At 35.2% G+C, this 15,834-nt stretch overlaps 1 protein-coding gene and 1 pseudogene across 5 annotated transcripts in view; one reads left to right on the forward strand and one right to left on the reverse strand.

The window, feature by feature from the left end:
* The window catches only part of ECT2 (epithelial cell transforming 2), an 88,986-nt gene that overhangs the window by 62,568 nt on the left and 10,584 nt on the right, over window positions 1–15,834 (forward strand). For all 5 annotated transcript variants that reach the window (XM_030329557.2, XM_030329558.2, XM_032594704.1 and 2 more), the window contains 4 exons: window positions 2,920–2,998; window positions 3,163–3,282; window positions 6,672–6,810; window positions 8,108–8,262. In XM_030329557.2, coding sequence (XP_030185417.1) covers window positions 2,920–2,998; window positions 3,163–3,282; window positions 6,672–6,810; window positions 8,108–8,262 — 493 coding nt within the window. The remainder of the gene's footprint in view (window positions 1–2,919; window positions 2,999–3,162; window positions 3,283–6,671; window positions 6,811–8,107; window positions 8,263–15,834) is intronic.
* On the reverse strand, window positions 13,041–15,151 carry LOC115523787 (annotated as a pseudogene).

Here is a 15,834-nt window from a genome sequence, read left to right on the forward strand (position 1 = left end):
TTTTGTGAGTCTTTTTTCACTCAGCTGATTATTTTGAGATTCATCTTTACTGTTGCTTTTATCAGTAGTGCATCCCCTATTCTTGTTTGCTATTGTATGGTTGTACCACAACTGATTGATCCATTCATGTGTCGGACATTTTGATTGTTTTCCCAGCTCTGGCTCTTACCATTAAAGCTGCTATGAACATTTGTGAACTAGTCTTTGTATGAATATATATGTTTTCCTTTCTCTTGGATAAATACCTAGTAGTAGGAATGGCTAGGTTGTATAGTAGGTAATATGTGTAACTTTTAAAAAAATTGTCAAACTGTTTCCAAAGTAGTTGTAATGTTTCACATTCCTACCAACAGTAAATGGTGAGTTTCAGTGTTTCCATGTCCTTACCAACTCTCGGATGATTAGTTATTTTAATTTGTGAAATTTTAATAGTTGTGTAGTGAAATCTAATTGTAGTTTTGACTTGTGTTTTCCCTAATGATAAATGATGAGCATTTTCTTATGTGCTTATTTGCCATCCATATCATCTTCTTTGGTGATATGCATGTCCAAATCCTTTGTCTGTTTTGTTTTGTTTTTGTTTTTGTTTTTGTTTTTGTTTTAATTTGGATTGTTGTCTTATTGAGCTGTGAGAGTTCTTTGTCCTGGTTAAAAGTTTTTTGTCAGATATGTGATATGCAAATATTTTCTTGGAGTCTGTGGCTTGTTTTTTCTCTTAACAATTTCTTTCAAAAAACAGGAGTTCTACATTTTTATGAAGTCCAACTTATCAATTATTTTTTATGGGTGGTACTTTTATCTAAAAAAATTTGATCTAACCCAAGGTCACAAAGATTTTTTTCTGTTTTCCTCAAGAAATTTTTTGTTTTTGGTTATTAGGTAAAAATTATCTAGGTCTATGATCCATTTTGGGTTAATTTTTGTATGAGGGTTAAATTTTGTATAAGGATCAATGTTTATTTCTGTATATGGAACTCTCTTCTAGTACTATTTGTTGAAAAGACCATCCTTTCTCCACTGAATTTCTTTTGCATCTTTACTGAAAATCAGCTGACCATAAATGTGAGGGCTTATTTCTGTCCTACTCTTAATTCTATTTCATTGATCCTAAATGACTATGATTATTCTAATACTACACAGTCCTGATTACTGTGCTTTGTGTATTAAGTTTTAAAATGGGGAAATGTGAGTCTGTCAACTTTATTCTTCCTTTTCAAGATTGTTTTGACCATTCTGGGTCCCTTGAATTTGCACTTAAACTTGTATTCCTGGGGTAAAAAATCTTACTTTATTATGGTGCATAATCTTTTTTAAATGTTGCTGGAGTTGGTTTGTTAGTATTTTGTTAAGGATTTTGGTGTCTGTATTCGTAAGGGATATTGGTCTACAATTTTCTAGTGATGTCTCCTGCTTTGGTATCAGGCTAATATTGGTTTTAAAAAATACATTGGAAAATGTATTCTTCTGGTTTTTTTGGAAGAACTTGGGAAGAACTTGTATTAAGTCTTTAGGTGTTTGGTAGAATTCATCAATGAAGTTACTTGGGCTTTAGAATCACTGCTAGAATTTATTGTTATAGACCTAATCAGACTTTTTATTTCTTCTTGAGTCAGTTTCTATAGTTTGTTTCTTTGTAGGAATTTGTCCATTACATCTAAGCTATCTACTTAGATAGCAATTGTCCATTGTATTCTCATAATCCTTTTTATTTCTATAAGGTTTGTAATGATGTTCCATCTTATAGTCGTAATTTTAGTAATTTGAGTCTTCTTTGTTTTCTTGGCCAGCCTAGCTAAAGGATTGTCAATATTGTCAGTCTTTTCAAAGAACCAGCTCATTCTGTTGATTTTGTTATTTTTTTTATTCTCTATTTCAGTAATTTCTACTGTATGATTTCTTTCTTTCTCTTGCTTTAGATTTACTTATTTTCCCTAGAGTCTTAAGTCAGTAACCTAAACATGTTATTGATTTGAGATCTTTTTATTACATGCACTTATAGCTATAAATTTGTAGGTACTGCATTAGTTGTATCTCATCAGTTTTTTGGTTTTTTTTTTTTTCCCCCAAAGAATTTATATTTCCCTATGATTTCTTCTTGACCCATTGGTTATTTAGGGGTATGCTGTTTATTAATTCCCACATATTTGTGAATTTCCAAAGTTTTCTTTTGTTATTTCTAGTTTTACTCCTTGTTGTGGGAGAAGATTCTTTGTATTGTTTCAATCCTCTCAGAATTTTTGAGGCCTATTTTATGGCCTACCCTGGAAAATGGTTTATACACACTTGAGAAGAATGTGTATTTTGCTGTTGTTGGGTAGAGTATTTATTTCTGCCATTTTACTTTTGGCCTATTTATGTCTTTGAATCTAAAGAATGTCTCTTATAGACAGCATATAGTTAGTTGGGCTTGCCTTATTTGTCTCTTGTCTCATAGGAATTGACTTCCTAGTATCTTAACAACACTTGATTCTTTATATTTTGATGGTTTTTAGTTGTTTCAGGAAGAAGGTGTATCCTTTCCTTCTTAATTTCATCTTACATGGAAGTAGTAGTCTTAGTTTTTGTTTTACTGAAATGATTAACATATGACTTGGGAATGAGCTACATAAAACCTTAACTAATAGAACTTCTGTTAACTTGAAGTTGTACAGGTTTAATGTATTTTAGGAAATAACATAGTATAGTAAAAAAGGAATATAGAAAGAAGTTAGTAAAACATAATTTTCTGAAGGATTCTTTAGAATTTTTTTAATATGGTAGGATACTTTTAGGAGGTGTTTTAACTGATTCAGTTGTCAAAATTAAGATAGACTTGCATGGAAGATCTTTTTTTGTGACAAGAGATATCTTTGAATGCAGTTTTCATATTTTAATTTTTTTTAATGTTGAAGTTCTAAACTAAATTTATTAATTTTTCAGCCATATTAATGAGGATAAGAGAAAAACAGAAGCTCAAAAGCAAATATTTGATGTTGTTTATGAAGTAGATGGATGCCCAGTAAGTATTCATTTTTGATGATTGTTAGTTTATTTTCTTTTTTTGTTACTGAGAGTTTATAGTTTTAATATAAACAGAATATCGGTATCATTTTCTTTTAAATTATAACTTTAAAAAGATTACTACCAAGTGATCTCTTTTACTAATATTTTCAATCTATACAGGCGAATCTTTTGTCTTCTCACCGAAGCTTAGTCCAACGAGTTGAAACAATTTCTCTAGGTGAACACCCCTGTGACAGAGGAGAGCAAGTAACTCTCTTTCTCTTCAATGACTGCCTGGAGGTAAATTTGTACTTAATATAGTATAACACTGCTGATCTGTGTGACTTGCCTGAATGTTTAAAGCCAAGCTTTGATTGAAGTATAAATGTAGAAGTTAAAGTTAACAAAACACATTTTTTTTTTTTTTAATTGAGCCCAATTGTTGGTTCAGTAGTATTAATAGAATACTTTTAGGAGAAGGCCTAATACTAAGAAGTATGATGAATTTACATGACTTAAAATCCAAGTCAAAATGAAAATTTAATTTATTTCCATGCTAATAAATGTTTAGATCAAGGATTTAGGAACTTACTGGCTCTATTAAGTATGTTTATTCAAGATCTACAAAATAATTTGAAATTGAAGTAGATTTTTCAATCAAAGAAGGAGCCAATATTTTGTTGAAGAGTAGAATAACTTGATTATTGAATATTAAGAATCATGATCCCCTGATGATCCCTTAAGACAACAGATTTTAGGGTAAATGAGTGGTTAGCATATCAGATGGGCTACACTGATTATAATTCTAAAATTCTCATCTATTAAAGCTTTTATTTAAAGTCTGTACCTCTTCCTTTTATCCTTTTCTACTATACTTCTCTTGAAGTGCTGCCCTCTTATATACATTATTATTTAGTATAAAATACAGGGAATCTTAGAGAGCCAACCAGGTACAGTTATAGGCCTAATAAAATCTCATCAAAAATTGACTTGTGTTAAATGCAGTGTTTTGTTGTAGTGAGGTTAATGAAAAACTATTTTTATTTGATCAGTAATGTCACAAAATACAAAAGACAGTGAAAATACTATACATAATTGACCATACCCTAACTGAAAAAGTCATGAGGCAGATAATTCTGAACTACTTGTTTCCTCCATAATGAGAACTTCAGCCTGCTTTGTTTTGGAGAACAGGGGTAGGGGAAGTCAGTTTCCAATGGGGTTTTACTTTACATAGTTGCTCAGTACTTCTATTTGTTTGCTTTTGCTTCTCTTCCTATTAAAGTGCCCAGGTCAGCTGGCACCTTTCATCTAATAGGTTAGGTTGCTAATCCATTCTGGGTTTTATCCCCTGAATCCTGAGAGAGTTGTGGCTTTAAATTTTTGATCATACATCTTCTTCAGATTCCATGAAGTTTTTTATAACTGGCTCATTGACTTACCTGCCACTTTAATTCCTGTCATTGCTTACTCCCCATAGCTTTTGAGTACATTATGTGATACCCTGGTTCCTCATTTCCTTTACCTTCTTAAATCCACTGACTTTTGTTCTAGTTTCTCTTAAGCCTCCCTAACTCAGAATCATATTAACTGAAACAGCTTTATGTCTATTATTAAATTTGGACTTCAAGACTTATAATCCTAAACTTTTATTCTTTAGCTTATTAAAAAAAAAATCTTAGCAAATCTGGAGTGAAGAAAATGATAAAACTTAGAAACATTTAAAATGGATAAAATCTATACTGACTTCTCTTAAATCAGACAGAGGATATTTTACTGAATCTAAATTGAGGATTTATATATTTTCCTTTTTATATTTTATCTGTTTGAGTTTTTACCTTGATGTGCTAACATTTGTGTCATCGATATTGGCACTTGTCATTGTTTCTCCTTTTTAAAAATGAACTTTAAAATTATTTGCTTAGTTGGGAATGCAAGCTGGTGCAGCCACACTGGAAAACAGTATGGAGGTTCCTCAAAAAAGTAAAAATAGAACCACCCTACGACCCAGCAATTTCACTACTAGGCATTTATCCACGGGATACAGGTGTGCTGTTTCGAAGGGACACATGCACCCCTATGTTTATAGCAGCACTATCAACAATAGCCAAAGTATGGAAAGAGCCCAAATGTCCATCGATGGATGAATGGATAAAGAAGATGTGGTATATATATACAATGGAGTATTATTCGGCAATCAAAAAGAATGAAATCTTGCCATTTGCAACTACGTGGATAGAACTGGAGGGTATTATGCTAAGTGAAGTTAGAGAAAGACAAAAATCATATGACTTCACTCATGAGGACTTTAAGAGACAAAAGTCTCTTAAGGGAAGGGAAGTCTCATAAGGGAAGGGAAACAAAAATAATATAAAAATAGGGAGGGGACAAAACAGAAGAGACTCATAAATATGGAGAACAAACTGAGGGTTACTGGAGGGGTTGTGGGAGGGGCGATGGGCTAAATGGGTAAGGGGCATTATTAAGGAATCTACTCCTGAAATCATTGTTTCATTATATGCTAACTAATTTAGTTGTAAATTTTAAAAAATAAAAAATAAAATTAAAAATTATTTGCTTAGCTTAGCCAAATTGATTTAAAACTATATTCAAATTTATAGTAGAAATTATTTCATCTTTATTGCCTATTTTTACTATATTAATGTAAATTAAAATTTAGTATTTGATATGTAACATATATTTGAGTTGTATTTCTGCTTCAATGTGAATATGATATTGACTGCCTTTTGATCTTTTCCAATAGCCAACCCAGGGTAGTGCATTTTTAGCCATATTGAATTCATGATGGTGATCAATCTCAATTCATCAAGTAACTTAACCGAAATCATTTTGTGTTAATGTCTTTCAGTTGATGATTATAACCTCAAAAGAGACTTTCTTTTAAAAAGGCAAAATAATACATTAGGCTTTCATGGAAATGAAAATAATAAATTTAAAGACCTTATAAAATTCACAGGATTCAGTACATCATGAATTACAAGGCCCTTTCTGATTTTGCTCCTGTCTTCTCTAGTTACTTTACCTATCTCCTCCTTTTGTAGGAGTTCCCAGCTTAGGTAAAGTTATATCTTAACACTGTACCTTGAGTTTATAATTTGTATCATTTGTTTAGTGTATTATTTAGTTAGTTACTTCTTTACCCTGCCTCTTTCTCAATGATACCTAACTATCATGAGCGCCAGAGCCATCTCTATATTATTTACTCTTTTGTCCTCAGTGCCTTGTACAGGGATTTGAGATAATTGTGAATTCTCCTCTTCAACTAAAATCAATTACCTTTTGAACCCACGACTGAGATCCCAGAGCAGCTATTCCCTTTCCTGAACTCAGGGCCTTCTATTGAAGATTCCTGTATCCTATAATGTTATTCCTTCTCAAAATGCTTCTAAGTTCTTTCACACCTCACGGACCTTTTGCTTAGATCCTGTCCCTTGGTCTGTTTTCCTGACTTTTTAAGCTCTTCTTATATATGCATGAACATTTCTGCTATACAATTACATGTATGAATTTGTTACATGGTAACTCTGCTTCTTATTGCATAGTAATTCTGGGATGATTAATAGTCAAGTGAATTGCATGTAGATTTATGTCATTAGTGTCATTTTTAAGTATTTAGTCTTTAATAGTTTTCATTCATATTATTATTTTTTTTTTTTTTCTGTAATCAGATAGCAAGAAAACGGCATAAGGTTATTGGCACTTTTAGGAGTCCTCATGGCCATACCCGACCCCCAGCTTCTCTTAAGCATATTCATCTCATGCCTCTTTCTCAAATTAAGAAAGTGCTGGACATAAGAGAAACAGAAGGTATGCTCATTGGATAAATGTTGGTTAACTGAAAATAGTTCATAATCATTGTAGGTTTGATTCACTCCCTTAGGTTTTTTTTTTTTTTTCTTTCTTAAAACTGGTAAATTATCTTTAAATACAGTTGGTTAGTATTGGTAAAGTAATTTTTCTTATACTTCTATCCAAAGTCTTCTCTAGAACCTACTTGATGTTTTATTTTTCTCAAATGAAAATGCTATCTCATCCTGTGGGGTGTCTTCATCCCTTAAGGGACAAAGAGCTTTTAAATGGTTTCATGTCAAGATAGTGTCCTAACCTAGCTTTTTCCCACATGAAAACTTATTTCGTTCCTTTAGAATCCAGAGGAAATCACCAGTCTATTACCTGTGCTCTGCATCCTATTGCTTTCTTGTTGGCAATGGCTGCATTGCTAGAAATATGTTTAGAATATGACCAGGAGAGATGTGCGTGAATAAATGTACCCAAAGTAACTATGGTAGACTCAACATGGTTCAAACGTGTGTTAAGGAGAGCTTTTACTCAACTGTGGTAGTGTTAGGGAGGGTTCTCTGAAGGCCTGAAATTATCAAAAACAGTATCATCTGTTTGTTTAATTGGCATTTAGTAATGTGTGTGCATGGCCATATTTTAGATGTTAGGACCTATTTTTTTTTTTTACAAGTAAGCTGTTTCCATTACTGATCTCATCCTCTAATGATGGAAGGATTTGAGTTTATGAGAAACAATCACAGAAAACATGAATAACAACTTATTTTGTGTCTGGTTGTCAGATTCTGGATGTATTAAGTGTTACAATAGTGCATTTATTTAAATCCTCTCCATGTTTTTGGATTTGAATTATGGATTATTATTTAAAATAGGTTCTGTTTTAGTATTTTGGTCCAAAACCATTTTGTAAAAGTTTTAATATTTGGACATTTGATTTCTTTGAACTTGATTTAAGTTATCAAATTAGTCTTATAATGCCATTTTAATTTAAAACTTAAATTCTGGAATTCTAAGAAATGATCTAATTCAAAAAAACTTTCTCAGAAAATATTAAATTTCATAGAAAATACTGCTTAATGTCAATAAATCATCATTGTTGGTCTCTCACATGGTACTTACTGTTATAATTCTTGCCAGTTTCAGTGTAATATCATGTTCCTTGTGTACTTAAAAATATAGAGGATGGAAAGGGTGGGGAAGAGATCATTTCATTGGAGTTTTGTTGCTCTGAGGGAACTAAACTTGCATAAATCTTTCATTTTGCAAGGAGTAACACTTAATGTCTATGATTATTCTGGAACCCTAGATTGCCATAATGCTTTTGCCTTGCTTGTGAGGCCACCAACAGAGCGGGCAAATGTGCTGCTCAGTTTCCAGATGACATCAGAGGAACTTCCAAAAGAGAACTGGCTAAAGATGCTATGTCGACATGTAGCCAATACCATTTGTAAAGCAGATGCTGTAAGTTCTTAAACCACTATTATAATGAAAGTTTTAACTTCATTACAATGCATTCAGACTAACCCTACATTTCTAATGACTTGGTAATTATGAATGTAGGAAAGTTCTAACTTTATGTGTGTTGAGGAAAACCGGCTTAATAAGTTGTTTTGGAAAGATTTTTAAAAGTATAGGCACATGGGGCGCCTGGGTGGCGCAGTCGGTTAAGCGTCCGACTTCAGCCAGGTCACGATCTCGCGGTCCGTGAGTTCGAGCCCTGCGTCGGGCTCTGGGCTGATGGCTCAGAGCCTGGAGCCTGTTTCCGACTCTGTGTCTCCCTCTCTCTCTGCCCCTCCCCCATTCATGCTCTGTCTCTCTCTGTCCCAAAAATAAATAAACGTTAAAAAAGTATAGGCACATGAGGGGCACCTGGGTGACTCATTTGGTTAAGCATTTGATTTTGGCTCAGGTCACGATCTTGTGGTTCGTGAGCTCGAGCCCCGCATCAGGCTCTGTGCTGACAGCTCAGAGCCTGGAGCCTGCTTCAGATTCTGTGTCCCCCTCTGTCTCTGCCCCCCCCCCCCACTCGTGCTCTCTCTCTCTCCCTCTCTCTCTGTCTCTCTCAAAAATAAATAAATATTAAAAAAATTTTTTTTAAGTATAGACACATGAGACCATTTTGAATGCCTAGTTTACTGAAAGGCTAATAGCTCCTGTGCCTCTGATTTAGTGGGGCTTTGGGGACTTGTTCTGATGTACCCTGTGATTTTCATTAGTGTTCTTTGACCTGGCTATTTGTAAAATAGAGGGTATTTTGTTCCATTGTTCTTTTACCTTTGTTGAAAGCAGTAGGTAAGTTGTAACAAGTTGTTTTTCTGTTAGGCAAGTTGCCAATCCAGTTTTCTCAGTCCATCCTCTGAAAATCAAATACTCTTATGAATATATAATTATCTTATACAGATTAAATGCAGCTACATGAGAAAATCAAATTATTGAAGTTAAATGACTCACAGAAATCAGGTAATCTATAGTATATCTTGGATGAAATCTAGGTCCCTTTACAAATAACTTGATTTCTTCATTATATATGGGAGAGACATGCGATAGACAGGTATAGACCTTTTCATCTTTGGACAAATGACATAGATAGAGAAGAATGTAATGATAAGCAATCCTTTATATTACCCTAGTACTATAACAGATTGCCTTGAACATTTCCTGTTGGAAATAAATGTTTATTTTATCATAGCTAAGTCTGACGTTGAAGGCTGTTGAGGTATAATTATAGTGATTTATAGAATAGGTAGTGTTTGATTAAAACCTCTTGCCTAGGTGTTGAACAATTAACAGACATTTTGAATTATTATTTTTTTTTAATTTTTTTTTTTTTTAATTTTTTTTTTCAACGTTTATTTATTTTTGGGACAGAGAGAGACAGAGCATGAACGGGGGAGGGGCAGAGAGAGAGGGAGACACAGAATCGGAAGCAGGTTCCAGGCTCTGAGCCATCAGCCCAGAGCCCGACGCGGGGCTCGAACTCACGGACCGCGAGATCGTGACCTGGCTGAAGTCGGACGCTTAACCGACTGCGCCACCCAGGCGCCCCGAATTATTATTTTTTTAAGCAGAAGATTTCAATTTCTCTTTTTCAACAAGTGACATGACAGGGAAAACCAAGGAATAAAACCCTGAAATTGACAAATTTATCCTAATTATTATAGAATGCTTCAATCCAGCATGATTTTTTTTTTTTTTTAATTTCTATGTGCTAACAATATGTTGTTATAAAGGATTGTTCCACAAAAAGTTTCACGGAAGGAAATACAGCTAGTGCCTACAACAATGCTGACTAGAAAAACAATGGAGACGGCTTTTGTTATAAAGCTTACAAAAGTGCTCATTGTTAAGAGGGATTTTTTTTTCATAGTTCTAGGTATCCATATAAAAAATGGATCCTTGCAGTATAGTGACTGCTTATTGTAGAAATTAATCCTACATTTATCACAATGTCAGACTAGATTGCTTATGAAGTCCTTTCCAAATGTATAACCATAATACTTAAATGTAAATAGTTAACGGAAAAATTTCCTTAAAATACAATCTATTGAATTACTAGCCACAAGATGGCTAATAATTCTAGAACTGATGTATAAAACAGCTAATGAAAAAAATTTCATATAAGCTAGCCACAAGATGGCAGCAAACGTTTAGCAATGTCCTGATTAAACAGTAATGGTGAGAGTGGGCATACCTGTCTTGTTCCTGAACATAGAGGAAAAGCTCTCCAATTTTCTCTTTTGAGGATGGTATTAGTTGTGGGTCTTTCATATATGGCCTTTATAATATGGAGGTATGTTACATCTATCCCTGCTTTGTTAAGGGTTTTTATCAAGAATGGATGCTGTATTTTGTCAAATGCTTTTTCTGCATCTATTGAAAGGATAATATGGTTCTTATCCTTTCTTTTATTGATGTGGTATATCACGTTGATTGATTTGAGAATACTGAACCAGTCCTGAAGCTCAAGAGTAAATCCCACTTAATTGTGGTGAATAACTCTTTTAACATACTGTTGAATTTGATTTGCTAGTATCTCGTTGAGAATTTTTGTATCCATGTTCACAGGGATATTGGCCTGTAATTCTCCTTTTTGGTTTTGGAATCAAGGTAATGCTGGCCTTGTATAAAGAGTTCGGAAGTTTTCCTTCCATTTCTATTTTTTGGAATAGTTTGAGAAGCCTAGGTATTAACTCTTCTTTAAATGTCTGGGTAGAATTCCCCTGGGAAGCCATCTGGCCCTGGACTTTGGTTTGTTGGGAGATTTTTGATTACTGACTCAATTTCTTTGATGGTTATGGGTCTGTTCAAATTTTCTATCTCTTCCTCTTTCAGTTTTAGTAGTTTGTGGGTTTCTAGGAATTTGTCCATTTCTTCCAGATTGCCCAGTTTGTTGGCATATAATTTTCCACAGTATTCTCTTATAATTGTATTCCTGTGGTGTTAGTTGTGATCACTCCTCTTTCATTCATGATTTTATTTAGTTTGGTCCTTTCTCTTTCCTTTTTGTTAAGTCCGGCTAGGAGTTTATCAGTTTTATTAATTCTTTCAAAGAATCAACCCTTAGTTTCATTGATCTCTACTAGGTTGTTTCTATATCATTTATTTCTGCTCTAATCTTTATTATTTCCTTTCTCTGCTGGCTTTAGGCCTTCTTTGCTGTTGCTTTTCTAGCTCCGTTAGGTGTAAGGTTAGGTTGTGTATTTGAGACTTTTCTTGTTTCTTGAGGTAGGCCTGTATTGTATATACTTCCCTCATAGGACTGCCTTTGCTGCATCCCAAAGGTTTTGGACTGTCGTGTTTTCATTTTTATTTGCTTCCATGTACTTTTTTATTTCTTCTTTAATTTCCTGGTTAACCCATTCATTCTTTAGTAGGATGTTCTTTAACCCCTGTATTTGAGGGCTTTCCAAATTTTTCTTGTGGTTGACTTCAAGTTTCATAGCACTGTGATCTGAAAATATGCATAGTATGATCTCAGTCTTTTTGTACTTGTTGAAGGCTGATTTGTGACCCTGTATGTGATCTATTCTAGAGAATGTCCCATGTGTACTCAAAAAGAATATGTATTCCATTGCTTTAGGATGAAATAGCCTAAATGTATCTGTTAAGTCCATTTTGTCCAGTGTGTCATTCCAACCCAGTGTTTCCTTGTTGATTTTCTGCTTAGATGTTCTGTCCATTGTTGTAACTGGGGTTTTAAAGTCCCATACTATTATTGTATTATTTCCAAAGAATTTCTTTGTTATCAATTGATTTATATATTTAGGTGCTTCCAAGTGGGGGCATAAATATTTACAATCGTTAGGTCTTCTTGATGGATAGACCCCTTAATTATGATGTAATGCCTTTCCTCATCTCTTGTTACAGTCTTTGGTTTAAATTTTAGTTTGATATAAGTATGGCTACTCTGGCTTTCTTTTGACCTCCATTACTATGATACATGGTTCTCCATCCCTTCACTTTGAATCTGCATGTGTCTTTGGGTCTAAAATGAGTCTCTTGTAGGCAGCATATAGATTTTTTTTTTTAATCCATTCTGATACCATATGTCTTTTAATTGGAGCATTTAGTCCATTAACATTAGGAGTGATTATTGACAGATATGAATTTAGTGCCTTTGTGTTACCATAAAATTGGTGTTTTTTGTGATGTTCTCTGTTCCTTTCTAGTCTTTGTCGCTTTTAGTTCTTTTTTCCCCAAAGAATCCCCTTTGATATTTCCTGCAGGGCTGGTTTAGTGGTCACAAACTCCTTTATTTTTTTTTGGGGGGGGGGGCTCTTTATCTCTTTATTCTGAATAATAGCCTTGCTGTCTGAAGTATTCTTGGCTGCATATTTTTCCCATTTAGGACATTGAATATATCTTGCCACTCCCTCTGGCCTGCCCAGTTTCTGTGACAGATATGCTGCAAACCTGATCTGTCTTCCCTTGTAGGTTAAGGATGTTTTTTCCATGTATAAACTAAAAAAAAAATAAATTAAAAAAAAATTGCCTTTTCCATATCCCAAGGCCCAGGGTGGGGGGGAAGGTGCAGAAAATAAACAAGAAAAAAAACAAAGGAGGCTATATCCTTTTTCCCCTAGAGCTGAAGCTTTGTAGCACTCTATGATCTGCGGACTTGGTGTGTGGGAGGGGCTTTGTGCCAGTCTTCTGGGGGTGGGGCCTGCTGTGCTGACTCTCAGGTGGCTTGCCCTAGTGGTGTAAACGGCCCTGGCCTCCACTTGGTGGCACTGATTTGCTCACTGAAGTCTGTCAGTCCTGATAGGTGGGGTGAAAATGGAGTTGCCCTGCTCTCTCATCCCCAGAGCAGGGAGCTCAAGCCTGCCACTCTTCATGAAGCCCTCACAGAACAATCTCCTATCTCGTGTCCCGGTTTCCACCAGATCCCCGCCTTCACCCTGCCTGCCTTTGAGCTGTCCACCTGCCAGGCAGCACAGCATGTCTGTATTTTATCTCAGGTACATAGGTAGGTTTCAGAGCTCCAAATTTTGGAGACCCATGCTGATCCTTTGGGGGAGGGTTTCACTGCGCTGTGGCTAGGTCCAGCTTGTTCCAGAAATCAGTTGCACCACTGCGCAGCAGTTTGGAGTTTATGATAAAGCACAGCTGAAAGCTGGTACCAAGGCTTGCTGCCCTCAGTTAGCATTCTTGTTCTAGTGTTAATGAACAGGTCAGCTCAGTGGCACCTCCTGGGTCTTTTGTTCCCAGAGAGGCCATGCCACCTTTCCCAAATGCACTCCAGGCAGGGGAACTGCTTCTCCCTGTGCTACTCGGAATCCTCAGAGCACGTTGCCCACTCCCAGGTCTCTGACCTCATTTCCTACTGGAACGTGGCTAAATTTGCCAGGTGCAACACTGGCGATGGTGCAGACATCCAAAACTTCAGGCTCTATGTTCTACTGTTTATGAAAACTAGGGGTATTCAACCCCTCTCCTTTTCCCAGTCATTGGTTTTGGGGAAGAGTGTTTCTTGTGAAATTCCCTATGTGCACTTTCACTCTTCTTTCTCTTTCTTTTTCTCTTGCTCTTCTCTCTGTGATCAGGCCTCCTCCCCATTGCAGTTCCCGCAACTCTTCTCTCTCCACCCAGTTCAACTCTCTACAGCTCTTACCTTTCTTAATGTGGCATTTTTTTTCTCCTCCAGTTGTACATTTTTGCTCTTTGCCCTCAGATTGATTTCTTGGGTGTTCGCAATGATCTGATGTTTATTTAGCTGTTTTTGAGGGACGAGACAAGACTAGTGTCTCCCTAATTCTTGCCATCTTAATCGAAAGCCTCCATTACTACTTTCTAATCTTGAACTTCGCAGATTTGTTTTCAGAACTAGTTTTAGGTACATGTGGATTTGGGGCTCATTATTATGTTGAGTAAATCATGAAATGTTTTTAGAATTATGTTAGTATGTTATTAAAAATTAGTTTTTGTTACGGTATAATTTTATTTTGGAGATTTAGAAGAATAAGGTTTTTTTGGGGAGGGGTTTCTTACTTTTACTGATAATTATTTTTTTTAAAAATCCGGTATATGGTGATGCAATATTTCACTTATTCTGTTAATAACTAATCCTTGAGAACATTTATAATATTAATGGAAATTAATCTAAGAGAAGTTCAACTTGTTTCTTACATTTCAACATTGGGTATTAATAGAATCAAAATAATTATGGTCAAAATTAATACATCAAAAACATAATACCTGCTTGGTGTTGGTCTACGTACAATTAACTTTTTTGGCATAAAGTTCTTTGGCTGCAAGAAAGAACATTTGGTTTACTTTACTAATAGGAATATCTTTCTTTTTTTTTTTTATGTTTATTTTGAGAGTGAGAGAGAGAGTAAGCAGGGGATGAGCAGAGAGAGAGGGAGACAGAGAATCGTAAGTAGGCTCCATACTCTGTCAGCATAGAGCCAATTACAGGGCTTGAACTCACAAACCATGAGATGATGACCTGAGCCAAAACCAAGAGTTGGAATCTTAACCGACTGAGCCACCTAGGTGCCCCATGGAATATATCTTAATGCTGGGATAGCCTTTTCTTGGTATTTCTTCTGCCCTTGGTTTTTAGCATAGTTATCTGTGATTGTATGAATGGAGTTGAGCGGAAAGGTACTTCTCATGTTTATTCCAAGTAAGTGTACATAACCAATTACTATAGGAATAAAGAGGTAGATGGGCAGTGCAACTGCAGAATATTTTTGAGGCCAGTAGGTTAGTAAGTCTAAGGAGTTTAGCCAAGATTTGGGAATAAAATCCCATATAATATATAGTATGAAGCCAAATTGGGAGCTTAAAAAAGAACAAAGCCACAGATCGCTTTTTCTGGCAATAGCGATGGTGAATTTTCCACCATTTTCCCTGTGGCTTTAACCACTCTCAGTGCCCAGTCCCCTGTGCAAGCACTGGTCTGCAAGGCTCAGGGGGGCAAGAAAGGAAAAACTGAGGGAAAGGCCAGGTTGCAACAGCACCCCTAGAGTAAAAATTTTTAATATTTGGAAGAGAGAATGGGAACTATTAATAAGAAAAGGAGAGTAATAGGAAAAAAAACTTGGGAATATTGAAAACAAGTTTCCCCTATTTAGAGTTTTTGTCTGTGATTTGCCCTATTTACCTTCCTCTATGGAGAGAGAACTAAAAGAAGTACTTCATCTTTACATCTTAGTAAACAGCTATATTGTCTTCTCAGCCACCAGAACTACATAGATGTTTACCCTTTCAGCCATTCTGAACCCAGAGCCTTCTAGAAATGTGAAAGACCTCATATCTACCCTCATCAAATCAGAAGTAATTGAATATGAAATATGAAGCCATCTGCTCTCTTCAGTTCATATGGGGTTATTATATACTTAATAACAGTTCAGATAGCAACGGGAAAGACCAAGAGTCTCTTTTCTTTGTTAGCAACTGCTTAGGGATTTAAATTTCAGGGGCTTTTATTATTAAAAAAGCATTTCATCAAAATTAAACACACTTGGAGTTGAGTTTCTTTATATATACATTATACATTATGCATCTAAAAATTTTATTCAATGAGTA

This window comes from Lynx canadensis, chromosome C2, assembly GCF_007474595.2.
Source record: "Lynx canadensis isolate LIC74 chromosome C2, mLynCan4.pri.v2, whole genome shotgun sequence".
NCBI classification, from domain to species: Eukaryota; Metazoa; Chordata; class Mammalia; order Carnivora; family Felidae; genus Lynx; species Lynx canadensis.